We start from the raw sequence: 14,253 nt of genomic DNA, 5'->3' as shown, positions 1-14,253 counted from the left end.
ACACTATAGCTGATCTTCCATATGAATCTACCCAGTTATTAAGATTTGTTTCAGAGGCCCTTCTTTGGGTTCCTTTGTTATTTGTATCTACAATAAGCAGTGGTGGAAATAGGCACTTTTCTATGGTGGCACCAAGGCTTTGTAACTTGTTCTCAGGGAAAACAAGTTCTCCCCTTACATGCAGATCTTCTATTAGAAAATTTACTTCAGAAAAGTTGGGACCATCTTAGTTATTTTATTGCTGCTTGTTGCCTTTATTTATTGTTTTTAATATGTCTGTTAATTTCCTATAAGTTTCCTTGAGAAGCTGTTTTAATTCAAAAGGCAAGATTCTGTTTTCTTAATGAAGAAACAGTACAAATTCAGCAATTATGGAAGGAAAGGATAGAAATTCTCTGTTCTGCCCTGCCCACTTTGCAGTTTTAGGACACTTTATTTTTCTATCTTGTTTTCTGGTCTTTTAGCTATTTCAAACTACTTTCTTCACAAAGGTATAACCTTAAGATAGTTTATCTCCCTTAAATGTATTTATCTGATTTATGGTATCCACCTTTATCTGTATTTACAAAAGATTGATGAACTATTTAGATAATAAGAGCTAGTTCTCTAGAGAAGGCTCTAATGCTGGGAAAGGTGGAAGGAAAGAGAAGAAGATGACCGGCAGCAAGATGGATGGACTCAATTCCAGTGGCGATGGGTGCACTGTTGAAGACCTGAAAAATCATGTTAGGGACAGATCATTATGGAAAAAATATACTGATGTGGTTGCTAAGAGTTGACAATGACTTGATGGCACATCATCATAATCACTTTTCAAATATTTATGCAATATATTTTCCCCTACACTAAGGAGTTGTTCTGGGGCTGGAGAGTATACTTGTTCTGGGGCTGGAGAGTTAGCATATAGACGGGAGGTTCAACAACTGGTCTTGTGATGCGGTCATAACAACTTGGAATTGAATACACTTAAAACCGTGGAGATGATTGTGGACTTTAGGAAGAATCCTTCTAATACTCCTCCCCTTACCATACTCGTCAGCCCAGTATCAGTGGTAGAGTCCTTCAAGTTCCTGGGTTCTAAGAGCCAAATTATTGTCTCCGCACCATGAAAGCAGCCGGTCCACCTCATCCCGGTAGGCAGACTCATCTCCTTTGGAGATAAGCCCCACCACTATTGTATCATCTGCAAATTTAATGATAATATTGCTGAAGTGAGTGGGGGTACAGTCATATGTATAAAGAGTGTAAAGTAAGGGACTCAACATGCAGCCCTCAACACTGGTTCACCATAGGGCTGCGTGTTGAGTCCCTTACTTTATACTCTTTATACATATGACTGTACCCCCACTCACTTCAGCAATATTATCATTAAATTTGCAGATGATACAACAATGGTGGGGCTTATGTCCAAGGAGATGAGTCTGCCTACCGGGATGAGGTGGACCGGCTGCTTTCGTGGTGCAGAGACAATAATTTGGCTCTTAATATCAATAAGACCAAGGAGCTTATAGTGGACTATAGAAGGAATAGATTAGACGTCCAGCCCCTGGTTATCAATGGAGACCGAGTGGAGCGGGTGGCCAGTTTTAAGTTTCTGGGTGTTACCATAAAGGAGGACCTGACCTGGGGTGCTCATATTGCAGCCTTGGTTAAGAGGGCCCAGCAGAGATTATACTGCCTGAGACTCCTCAGGAAACAACTGAATGAAAAACTGCTGGTGACCTCCTACCGCTGTACTATAGAGAGCATTTTAACCTACTGCACCTGTGTATGGTTTGCTAACTGCACAGTGCCAGATAGGAAAGCGCTCCAGAGGGTTACCACCACTGCCCAGAGGATCATTAGTTGCCCTCTCCCCTCTTTGGAAGAACTTTATAGTTCCCGCTGCCTTAAGAAAGCTCAAAACATTCTTAAGGACCCATCCCACCTGGGACATTCTTTTTTTGAACTATTACCATCTGGCAGACGGTACAGGATAATGAAAACAAGGACAAATAGGCTGAAGAATAGCTTCTATCTTAGAACTGTAACTATACTGAATTCTATCGTATAGTGCAGTGTTAATGCAGCATCAGGGGTTGTGCAATATGGAATGTGAAGGTTGTGTTTTATGTGTTTTATGTGTTTTATGTGTGTTATGTGTTTTATGTGTTCTATGGTTTTTATATTTTTAAAGCTGCACTGGGGTGGCATTTAATTTCGTTGTACAAGTAGTACAATCACAATAAAGATTTCTATTCTATTCTATTCTATTCTATTCTATTCTATTCTATTCTATTCTATTCTATTCTATTCTATTCTATTCTATTCTATTCTATACTTTCCCAAGACCTGAAATAGACGCTTAACATTACAGCCATCATTAAAAAGGCACAGCAAAGGATGTTCTTCCTGCGGCAATTTAGGAAGTTTAAATTATCCCAGGAGCTCTTGGTACAGTTTTACAGGGGAATCATTGAGTCTGTTATTTATTCCTCTATAACTGTCTGGTTTGATTCTGCAACCAAACAGGACAGACTCAGACTCCAACGGATAGTTAAGTCTGCAGAAAGGATAATTGCAACCTGCCTGCCTTCTATTGAAGAACTGTATACTGTGAGGGTCAAAAGGAGGGCAGAGAGGATATCTGCAGACTCTTCCCATCTTGGATATAAACTGTTCCAACTTCTTCCTTCAGGACGGCGCTACAGAGCACCACATGTTAAAACATCTAGATATCGGAATAGTTTTTTCCCTTATGCCATTGCTCTGTTAAACACTACATGACTCTATATGTGCTGGACAGTGGCTTCTCCCTTTGAAAAAGTTATTTTACTGTGTAGTGTTATTGTTTATTATTTTTCTGTTGCTATCCAAACGCACTGTTGATCTTGCTGTTCATCACCGAAGACAAATTCCTTGTATATATTTTATACTTGGTCATTAAAGTATTTTGTATTTGTATTGTATTGGCCTTATCAAAAGGCTACAGGGAGATTGTACCATGTGCTTTTCAGGCAAGGGGAAGATCAGTTTGTCCCATTAATTTATATCTGTTTTATTTACATTATATTTCAAATTTAGATACCGCCCATCTCACAAAAAAGTGACAATTAATGGCCAGAGAATGAGCAGCTACGGGAAACTCACTCTTCCTCTCTCTGTTAGACAAGGAAATTGTCTTTTACTGACAGTTGCCCTAGGACTGAAAGGCTGTAAAGCAGTATACTTTGGCTCCATTAATTGCTCATGGCACTTCCATTAGTGAAAGGAAAAAGGCTTAATTTTAAGGCTCTTTGTTTTGACAGAAAAAAAGTCTTTCTTAGTATCTTTGACTATTTGAATTAGGTCAGTTAATTGTTACTACATTTTATTCTTTCCTTGACATGCTACCAGCCTGAGAATCTACTGTAGTCTGTTTCCTTTTATCATTGCCCAAAGTCACCTAGTTGGTTATGTGACTAAGCAGAGATTTATATCTGGTTCTTTCTGGTTTAAATTGAACACTATAATGGTTAACAACAACATAATTCTGTCCTACTCTTGTCTAGTCTCTTTTTAATACATTAGCCTAATACATTAATTCATTTCTACCTTTCCTTCTATGCCAGAGTAGATCTTCTAAGACAATTTTTAAAAATCTCATACAGTGGTACCTCGGGATACGAACGCCTCTACTAACGAACTTTTCGGGTTACGACCAGCTCCGGCCGCAAAAATTTACCTCGATGTGCGAACTCCGCCTCGGGGTACGGTCATTTTTCCGCCCTGACACGTGGTCCGCGGCCATCTTTCCACCCCTGACACATGGTCCGCGGCCATTTTTCCGCCCCTGACACATGGTCCGCGGCCATTTTCCCGCCACACCGTGCGGCACCCGGCCGTTTTCCCGCCATGCCGTGCGGCGCCCGGTCATTTTCCCGCTGTGCGGCGCCCAGCCGTTTTCCTGCCCCTGACGCGTGGTCCGCAGATGCCAGAATGGATTAACAGTAATTACATTGAACCTTATGGGAAAATTTGCTTCGGGGTGCGACCAAATTCGGAGGGCGGAACGGATTAACCGGATTTACATTGAACCCTATGGGGAAATTTGCGTCGGGTTACGACCAACTCGGGATACGCCCAGAGTCACGGAACGGATTAAGTTCGTATCCCGAGGTACCACTGTATTTGAAGAAATTTAACTGTAACAAAACGATAGCATAGAATCACAGAATGTCTAGTAAACCCTGGGAACATGGAGGAAAGAGGAGGACAATTACAGAAACAATTCCTTAGTGCAGGGGAGGGGGAAACATGAAAAAGAGATATGAGTAAGCCAGCTTTAATTATGCTAGATATAAATTGATCTGGAAAATTGATGTGGTAAGCTTTCCAGATTGTGTTACATTACCCTACTAGCAATAAAGATCAAGCCAGAACAAGTGGTTCTTGTTTCCTAAGTTTGCCTGACTTGAAGGGCTTGATACATCAAATAAAAAATCAAAAGAAGTAAAGTGTATCATGTGACAAATATAAAATAGGGAGAAGATGAAGTGAAATATATAGCCAGTTATCCCAGTAAGATACGGTCACAATTTTTTGAGAATGGACATGTATTCTTAGGCCTCTGTGTTTAAAGCAAAATCATTTAACAATTAAAGATTAACAGAAGGCAAATTATCTCAAACTGTTTATAATTGAATTGTTACTACACCCTAGAACTTAACCCAAATTACTCTAATATTGGCTTTCTGATTTATGCTGAAGATTTAGTAAAACTCAGTCATGAAGTGAAACTTTAATTACAGTCTGCATGTCAAAAGGAGGTACAATGTACATAAAACTCTTACAAGCTCAGAACAAAAACGGCCCATTTAGACTATTCTTTTGGAACTTTTTTACCAGGTTGGCTTCAAATGTCAGAGCAGGTGACAGCACCTAGCCAGCCTTGCTGATCTTGAAAAAGCTAATCAGGGTTGGACCTGGTTACATTTAGGTATGAGACCATCAGGAAATCTGAAGACTAAATATCCTATAAGAAGATACTAGCACAGTACTTCAATAGTATTGCCAAGTTATATTAACTTAATTTCCTTGTTATCATGTAGTTTGCACTTCATGATAACATCCTTGTTAATCCCCTAAATTTCCTAATTAAGGGGATAAGATGAGTTCTATCAATATATTTGACGTGGAAAGTGGGTTTGGGTTTTTTTTGTCATCATCATATTGACTTGCAGAGTACTGGATTTGCTGGCCCATTGTTACAGAAAGGAATTTGTTTTTTTTCTTTCAGATTCTATACTACTGAGGATATTCTCCCCTTTTCCTTAAGATTTCATCTTTCCATGAAATTCAGGAATTTAATTTGCTGTCCTTTTGTTCTAGTCCAATATTTCCTTATAATATGATAGGCAAGAATTAGAGGTTTATGAAGTGCTAAACATTTATTTGGCCACAATAGTAGAGGAATTTTGGATTTTTTACTTTTTGTTTCATTTTACAAATTACTCTGTGGCTCGCCATATCTGGGTGGTTATGAGAGTCTAGGTCAGGGGTATTTCCTGAGGCATTGCAACTCAATCAGGGGTTGTTCCTGAGGTATTGCATTTCACTCCACTAGAAGTCTATAGTGTTTTCCACCAATACCCATTTGTGCAATACCTGAATCTTAGCAACTATATGCATGTGGTGTTATAGGCTCAATGTCTTTCTCCTGGTGAAGCTACTTTGGCAGGAGAGCCGTGTTGTTCTTTTCCCTCTAATCTCTTACAGCAAAGATTCCCACCATCAAGGACCTATTTGGTATGTCTGAGTGAAAGATACCCTCCTACACTGGGTGAAAATAGTACATTGTTACTTAAACATTTTTCACAGGGGATGGAATATGGGATTGCTCTTTTAGTATCCAATGAATTCCTCAAGTCTTCATGATAAATAAATTAAAGACATCCCAGGATGGGAAGTGAGGATTGGAACCCTGGAACAAAGCACCTTATTTTGTGAACTTGGGATAAGATGTTTTGTTCTGAGCTTGGACCATTACACACAGCCCTAGAAGGTTGTCTTTATTGTTGCTGATAATACTAGATGATATGTGAGTGGTCCACTTGGATCTCTTTTTAATTAAAAGCAATCCTATAACACTGCTGTGGAATGAGAATTTAGCATGCAGTATTTGACTTGAATTATCTTTCCAGTGTCTTTTTATTAGAAAATGCATACATAAAGAATGAAAAGGTATGGAGAAGGTCGTCTCTATTCCCACTTACCTTAATCTTTAAAAATAAACAGTGGGAAAGATTTTGATCATGGCTCTCCCAAATCTAGATTTAAAAAATACTGTATGTTACGGGAGCAGGAAAAAGCAGGATACTAATGAGATAGTTTTCTAGTGCCTTTCTCAGATCTGAAACTGAATTTGACTTTAAACATGCATATTTCTGAATCTTGTTTCTGAAAACAATAGGAAACTACAATGCATTTTGCTGAGATAACTTATAAAATAGTCTGTGTTAATTTGAGTAGTGTTCACTCAGCATTTTTGAGTGAAGATTTTTATATCCACTATTTCTTAAGTTTGACTTTGCTACTTTTTTTCCAATAACAATGTGGAGAGAGAAGAGCAAATGACTGTTAAAGCACTTCCGCACAAGCTGTTTCAACTCAAATAGATGCCTATGCTTCAACTCCTCAGCAAGCCCTATAGTGATAATGCTGGCTTGTCAATTTTGCAGCACTTTCTTAATAGCAGAATAAGCAGAGTGAAACTGACATGTCTCCCTCTTTCCTTTGGCAAGAGACCAATCTTAATGCAAAGGGCCAAGTTGCCTTGGCTTTTTAATTTATTTTTGTTACTGTCTTTTTTGTGTGAAGTGGGGTGAAGAGGTTGATGGGATTTTTGTTGCAGCAGGGCTTATAGAAGCTTGGGGATAGGGGCAGTGAGTTTTATTCTTTGTTCTGAGTCAGCACAACTAACATGGCCATTAAACTACTTTTGAGATTGGGGGTTGGAAATAATGGCAGTCTATATATTTTTAAAAGTTTTAAAATTGTTTTTTAATAATGAAATACAGACAACTACAATAATAACAGACAAGATATATATAGTATCTATAGAGAGAGAAAAGAACATAGTAATTAAAACAAACTAAACAAAAAATTTAAACATTTAAAGAAGGAAAAAGATCTATAACACATCCATTTAGTATTAATATAAAATTAATTAAGTCTTTAACCTTATTAAATCTAGACCATGTAGTGACATATTATTTCATTTTTTTCATTTTTAGAACCGAAAGACTTTTCAAAAATAGATTACAGACTCATATCCTGATTCAATTCCTTAATATTAGGAGGATGAGTCTATTTCCATTTACATATATTATCCTCTTTACCAATAGAGCCAAAGCTTTTCATGAAATAATTCCATCTTTTAGGAATATAGTTCAGCTATCAATCAAATCATATTTAAATCTTTAGTTTTTACATTTATTTCCAAAATTAATTAAATAGCATTAATATATGCTATGATTTGAAACCAAAACAAAGCTTTAGCTGGACAAGACCAAATCATAAGAGTTAAAGAGCCCTCACATTTCTTACAGTGCCAGCACAAAAAAATGAATACTGTATCCAATCCTTTTTAAGCAATGGTGGTCTAGAAGTGTCCTTATACAGTGTGTGGCGATGGAATAAAAAACAATGAGAATTGAATACTATCTTTACCCAATACAATGGCTCTCAGAGGGCTTATGCTAACATATAATTTACATTTTCCCTTGTTTGTGTCACATTCTAAGTTGTCTTCTTTCCTCAGTCACATGGACATGCCTGTGGTTTGTTGGATTCTGTTTCCTAGCCAATCAGTGGAACCGGTCAACTCACTCCTACCTGCTGGGAACTAGTGCTGCACGGGGTAGCATTGCCTTTGCCTTCCTTTCTGTTCCATGCTGGGTGAGTCAGTCAAGTACATCCATTATTATTTCAGAATGAGAACCCTTACTGAGTCTGCCATGGAAGCAGAGTACATCCCTGCAGAGTATCATTAGCCACAAAGACAATTTCATCTTATCAAGCCCAAATGGACTGCCTTAAGGAAGCAGATATCATATACTTTACTCATTAAATCAGATGAGGATAATCCCATAATGGATGGTGTTTACTTTTCAATGAAATTATTTTTTTTTATTGTACAAGCAGTTTGGTTCAGCTTGTGTAGGTAATATTTGTATTTGATCATTTCTTAAATGTACTGCTAAAATGTAGGCATTTCAGAAGGATGTATCAGACTGAGCTAAGTCAAACTAGCACTCCTATATAACACTTAGATTTGGAGTGGTTGCCAAATAGACAGTCATATTATAAGCCTAATGATCTTATGATTCTTCAGATGCGGCTGAACTACAATCTTCTAGCACCTTTGCTAGAATGGCTAATTACTAATAGAGAAAGATGATGGGAGTTGCAATTAAGTGACATTTAGAACACCACAGGTTCCCTACCCCTGCACTACTGTCAGATATCTAAGAAGCTTAGACTAGATAACTCATGTTTGTCTATTGAAAGAATAGATGACATTTTCTGTTACTATTTTTTGTTGCTTCTGTGTCTTCCATTTTTTGCTGTCTTTCCTTGTAATTTTCTGTACTATCATTCTAAATCCCTCTCAGGTCACCCATTTCCTGTGAAGATTGCTTCCTGTGCATAGATCATTTTGCATTACAATGAAAAGGGGCTCTAATTCCTTTAGGTTGGTAACTAAAGTTGATGGTTCATATTAAAAGCATCAAACCAAACTACAGTATAAGCTTATTTTCTGGGATATTAGTATTTTAACTACAGAAATAGAACAGAGGGGAAAATATGCCTACTCTGTGTTTCAAACTTTAAAGTTACAATCTATTTCCTTTAATTTCTGGGGTTGAGAAAACTGCCTCAGGAATGAGTTCTGAAGCAGGTTTATTCCTTCATTTGTTGTGGAACAGGATGACTCACATTTCCCATCAGTGAAATATAGAATTAATCAGGAGGAGCCTTCACATACAAGCAATTGCAGCAGGCATTTATTTACAAACTTGGCACAGAACAAACTCAAGCAATTCAGAATTCAGTCTAGTCCATGAATGATGTTCATTAAATCAGGAAGGCTGAGCAGTTAACATACATTTTAGATCCAACAGAGACCACATTGGTAACAACTTACTTGACCTCCTGTCAAGCTCAGGGCATTTTAATTCCCACTGCTTATTGTGGCACTTTACTAAGTACATTTTGCAGAAAGTACACCTTTGATCAAAGTCTTAATTTATAACTGCAATGAGAAACTGCAGATTTCTTGTTAGTTTCCCTCAGTTATGAAGAGAGATTATCACGATTAACAGGGAATTAATGAATCCAGACTGAACTTTGTAGAAATTGTGTGGATCCTTCTTCTGCAAATTGTGTTTTTCAGAGTGCTTTATAATTTTATCACCAATTTAACCAGATGGAATGTTATGCTTTCAGAGTTTTCTGGTTCCTTAGAGCCCTTTTAAAAGCTGGGTGGCAATAAAATGCTTTCCAAGAATTTATAGAGGCCAGTTAACAGGGTCAGAGAGTACAAAGTATTCCCCAGTGTCTAAAAAATTTATCCAAAAGAAGATGACCCTGAGTTGTAAACACCTTTGCCCCTAAGGAAGAGTAGACAGAAAAAATAAGCACAGACAAAAATCCTACATGAGTCACACTCAAAAAAAGGGCAGGATCCACACAAAAGAAAATACACATTTAATTAATGGCTACTGATTTAAAATTAATTGCCTATAAAATAAGATACCCCTTTTATAAAAAAAAAATTGAGCCCTCATCTGCATCTGTCAAACATTTTCACTCTTACATACATAAACGCACAAGTATACAGTTCACATTCCACTCCCTCCTAGCAGAAATGGTAAAAAAGAAGCAAAAAACCCTTAGAATGAAGGTGGGATAAAGCTAAGGGGTAGTTGTATGGGGAATGGAAGGAAAGAGAAAGGGGGAAACAACACTGGATGGAGATGAGGTGAGGGAAAGAGATAACTAGAAAAGAAAGGGAAGAGAAAGTTCAAGGTTTAGGCATTACTAAAAGCAGGCGGGCCATCTCTCCTAAATTTAATATTAACTCCTAATAATCAAAGTCACCAATGCCTTTCAGCAGCAATGGTCTGAGTCCTGTGTAGCTCCTGCTCATTTGTTTAACAGCAATATAGGAGAACCCGTTCCTTTCCAATTTACATATAATTATTTGGAGGAAGTATACTTTTATTCGGTAAATACAATTAATTCCTTTTCCCAATACTACTGTCTCATCCAGAGATCCCTTAAATCTGTTTGTTTAGTAGATTTTATGCATGAATGAGATCACTTTTCTTAGCGAACCACCTTGGAGTCCATAGACTTTAGCATTTTTCCTGGTAACCTAAATTTTGCTTCCAAGACCCCACAATTACATTCTCCTACCTTCTCATGAATTCTTAAGCATTATCTTCTAGCCTATTAAGACAAAGAATGACACTGTAGTCTTTGCTCTACTATGTATCCTACACATGGATTATTAAAAGCCTCTTTCTTTGATATCTCACTGCTAGGTCTATTATTCAGCACAAGATATATTTTTAACTGTAAGGAAATACTTGCCTTTTAAGAGATCACTTCCCTTTTCTTGGAAACTCAGCTTTTATTATTGTATACTTATGAATGAATACCTGCCAAATATACTAGATGAAAGTTTTAATTGGATATAAACGTTTTAACCAATACTGTAGGGCAGTTAATGGAAAAATATCTGTTCATATCTATATTTAATGCATCTGGCTACAAGAAATGAGTTCTGAGTTTATACAGTAAAATTCTTCAATGGGAACACAGCATATGTCTCAAGGAAGAAACATTAAGGACAGGCATGGCACCAGTTGCCCACCTTTTAGATGGGGAGAGCAATAATTTGCTGGTGGCAATGCACAATAATTCAGTGGTGTTTTACATCATATAGTTGGGTTATGTTTTGTATTATAGCTGTCTTGTGCATTGCTTTGATCTTTTTTCCCAAGGTTTTAAGGGCAAAAAGTATCTTTTCATTTTACATATCATACAAATATCTCCTGGATTTAGGGGCAATCCAGAAAGTTTAATCATCTCAGATTCATAGGATCTTATACCACAATCTTCACTGTTTCCAAGAATAATGCCAATGGAACAATGGCATTTCACTTGAAAAGGTTTAAGCTTTCATGAGCTTACTTCATCAGGTGCACAGTGGCTAGACTGATGTAGAATTTAAATTATGGGGTGGAAGGGAGAAAGGAGGTGAAGTTAGATTGGTTATGCAGATGCAAGTTACATGTGAGTCAGATTACAGATACCTTCTCAATTAATAATTGTGTTAAAAAACATTGTGTTTGTTAAGATCTTCTGAGATTGTCTGAAATCATTCAACAATTTCTTGCCTGATGGTGCCATTAAGTCCTGCTTTTCTGAAAGAGTCACTTTGAGTTCTGCTATGGAATGTTCTGTAATTGTGGGGAAAATAAGAGGCAGGAATATTAGGTATGTTCACTACCTTGAGTTGATCAAATATTAAAAAAAAAAAGGCAGGATAAAAATATCATCATCATCATCTACTTGTAATCTGTCTCACATGTAAAGGAAATTCAGGATGGAAATTCTTCTTATATCCTCAACAATCATGGAGCAGGTTTTTCCTAGTTTATGGAAGCTTATTTCTACTTCATTCATCATCAGTTTTAATGTATATGTCAGATGAACAGTGCCAGATGAAAGTAATTCTTTTTCAGCTTATGTTAAGATTTTAGGTGGCACTGGTGATTTTTCTCACAGGATTCACATTTACTCTTATCTACAAAATTTACTCATTTGACCTCAGATACAAGATATTCAGAAAATACTGCACTGCCTATAGAACGTGTGGATTCCTGACAGATGTTGAGAGGAAAATCATTTGTTTCAAGAGATACAGCTCCTGGGGTTAATGCTAAACATACAAACAGTTATTGTCACTTGGAGCAAACAAGATTTAACATGGTAGATCAAGCATCCCTAGGTCCATATTTGGGTATGGTACTGCTTGTCCATTGTATGCTCTGAATGACAAGCTGTATAAATTGTGTGCCATTGGCCAGAAAGTATTCAGACCACTTCAGTGGTTCATTCTACCTTCTCAGACAGATGTAACAGCTCAGAGAGACAGAATCATTGCCCAGGAAAGTTAAATCATCATTCAGCTGGTGCATTTCTGTAGCTCTCTTAAAGGGTAAACCTTTCTAAGAGCTTTCTTCATCAGATCCTGGTCTCTAGAGCTAAGGAGGCATACTGTGAGATTTTTTTTCCCAAAGGGTTGCTAATCTCAGAACAAGAATCTCAGTATAAATTGGTTGGAACGAAAAGTAGTATACTAATACATATTTTTCAGCATTCAATTCAAGGCAAAGCCTGTCTTGGCCCACACATATCATCAAGTCCACTTAAAATAATGAGAGGAAACTTATTCTCAGTCCCTAATGCACTAAGTCACCTTTTGGTTGGACTGGGCAGGGGCCCATCTTAAATATCAGCAAAACATGTGCAAGATTTAAGAATCAAACCAGAATGGTGTATGTTCTATCTACTGTATATGGAATATCCATCAATAGTGTTCATTTGGGAGTTTAGTGATTTGTCATAACAGCTGTTAACCTTAATGTCTCTCTAGCAAACAACAAAGCTAACAGACCTTATCTTATCTCTGTACCCAAAGCAAAGAAAAATGAAATGTTTTATCACTCTATGGCCTCAGAAATATATGCCTTCCCTTGAGGACTCCAATTAGTATTACTGCTCTGCAAGATACAATTGTAAAGAGCACTTTAATTTTAGTGGCTCCAAAGAATTAGTAGCTAAGAAAAACTTGATCTTAGATCCATCCGTAACAAGACTGTGGTCCCTATCTATTATGAAGGACCTTCTTAGGCTTTAGTTTTTTACCTAAATCCAGCCTGGCTATGAATGTTTATGTGGCTTTTGAGAATAACAGGTATAAGCATACAGTCATTGATATTATTTTATATGTAGGAGACTCCGCAAACAGGGTATATGAATCAGATTTTTATTACATAATGTAGAAAAAAAAAAGTGTGGATTCAACCCAGGCTAAAATCAAAGTTCTTGCCTTCCTCAAAGGATCAGGGCCTCCAACATAGAGATAGGTGAATGCTATTGCATTTATTTTTTCCTCTAATCCTCTGCTAGCCTAGCTGCCTGCTCTTATAGCTAATGTTTTTTTAGAGGTATACCCTGCTAAAAATCCCAATTGTTGATGGGAATTTGCACGGGATATTCAATCAATATTTTGATACTATTTGAAGTTCTATGTCTTTACTTTTCTTACATTTTCCCTGAATGTATACTAAAATGTATATTTTAGTTCTGGAAGTACACGTATTTAGTAGAGGGAAGTGACTGTCTATATTTGATGTTGGTGCATCTTAAAACTCAGAGCAGGTTGCTTCATCATTAGGGGAGACATTTGTAGCTTCATCCAAATATTGCCTTGCACTGGAACAAGTGGGAGGAATAGTTCATTTATGGATATCCTCTGTTCACTGCAGAAAGCATATGCATCACATTAAGGACCCAATTTTTTTCTCAATTTTTTTCTAAAAATCCTATTCTGGAAAAATGTTGTGTTTTTCAACTAGTCATTTGAAAATGATCGAGCAAAGTATATTTCATTCATTTCTGTCAGAAACAAAGTGGTTGTTATAAAACAAACAGCTGAGAGAATGTACTACTTATCAAGCTAAATACTTCATTGTTCCTTAAACCTTCTACACAAACATTTCAAAAAGGCCAACATTTTATCCATTATTATAGTATTTTGTAATGTTATACTAAATCTCCCAGGACAAGATCAAGTTTTCTTATCATAAGCTAACACATGTTCTCTAGTTAATATATGCTTTTCCCTTGGGTTTTGCTGTCAATTTATAACAGCACAGGAATCAGCCAGTTCTACAGCTGAATACAGGTACCTGACCTGCCACCTCTTCTCTTCCACAGGTATACCTAGCCTATCTGGCTGTGAAGAACCTGTGGGCTGAGCCACCTGTGCCGTATAAGCGGACGCTGGATGAAGGATCTGTTGCCCTGACCACCCTTTCCACATCTACCACCACCTCTCTTCCCAATAACATGGGGTTCCCTGAAAATGTGGGTGCAGCTTCCTACCCATCCACTCCTGTACCCCATCGACTAACATTAATGAATACTGATGACTAG

The 14,253-nt window shown here is 37.3% G+C and overlaps 1 protein-coding gene across 2 annotated transcripts in view; it reads left to right on the top strand.

Moving 5' to 3' along the window:
• SYNGR4 (synaptogyrin 4) overlaps positions 1-14,253 on the top strand; it is a 21,546-nt gene extending 7,293 nt beyond the window's left edge. For both annotated transcript variants that reach the window (XM_088142678.1, XM_025169150.2), the window contains 2 exons: positions 7,781-7,917; positions 14,035-14,253. In XM_088142678.1, coding sequence (XP_087998804.1) covers positions 7,781-7,917; positions 14,035-14,253 — 356 coding nt within the window. The remainder of the gene's footprint in view (positions 1-7,780; positions 7,918-14,034) is intronic.

The sequence above is a fragment of the Python bivittatus genome, unplaced genomic scaffold, assembly GCF_059951505.1.
Source record: "Python bivittatus isolate LINGU-HERP-01145 unplaced genomic scaffold, Pbiv_v1 ctg000440_np1212, whole genome shotgun sequence".
Classification (NCBI taxonomy): Eukaryota; Metazoa; Chordata; class Lepidosauria; order Squamata; family Pythonidae; genus Python; species Python bivittatus.
Note: the sequence above shows the minus strand (reverse complement) of the source record. Positions and strands in the feature narration are given on the sequence as shown.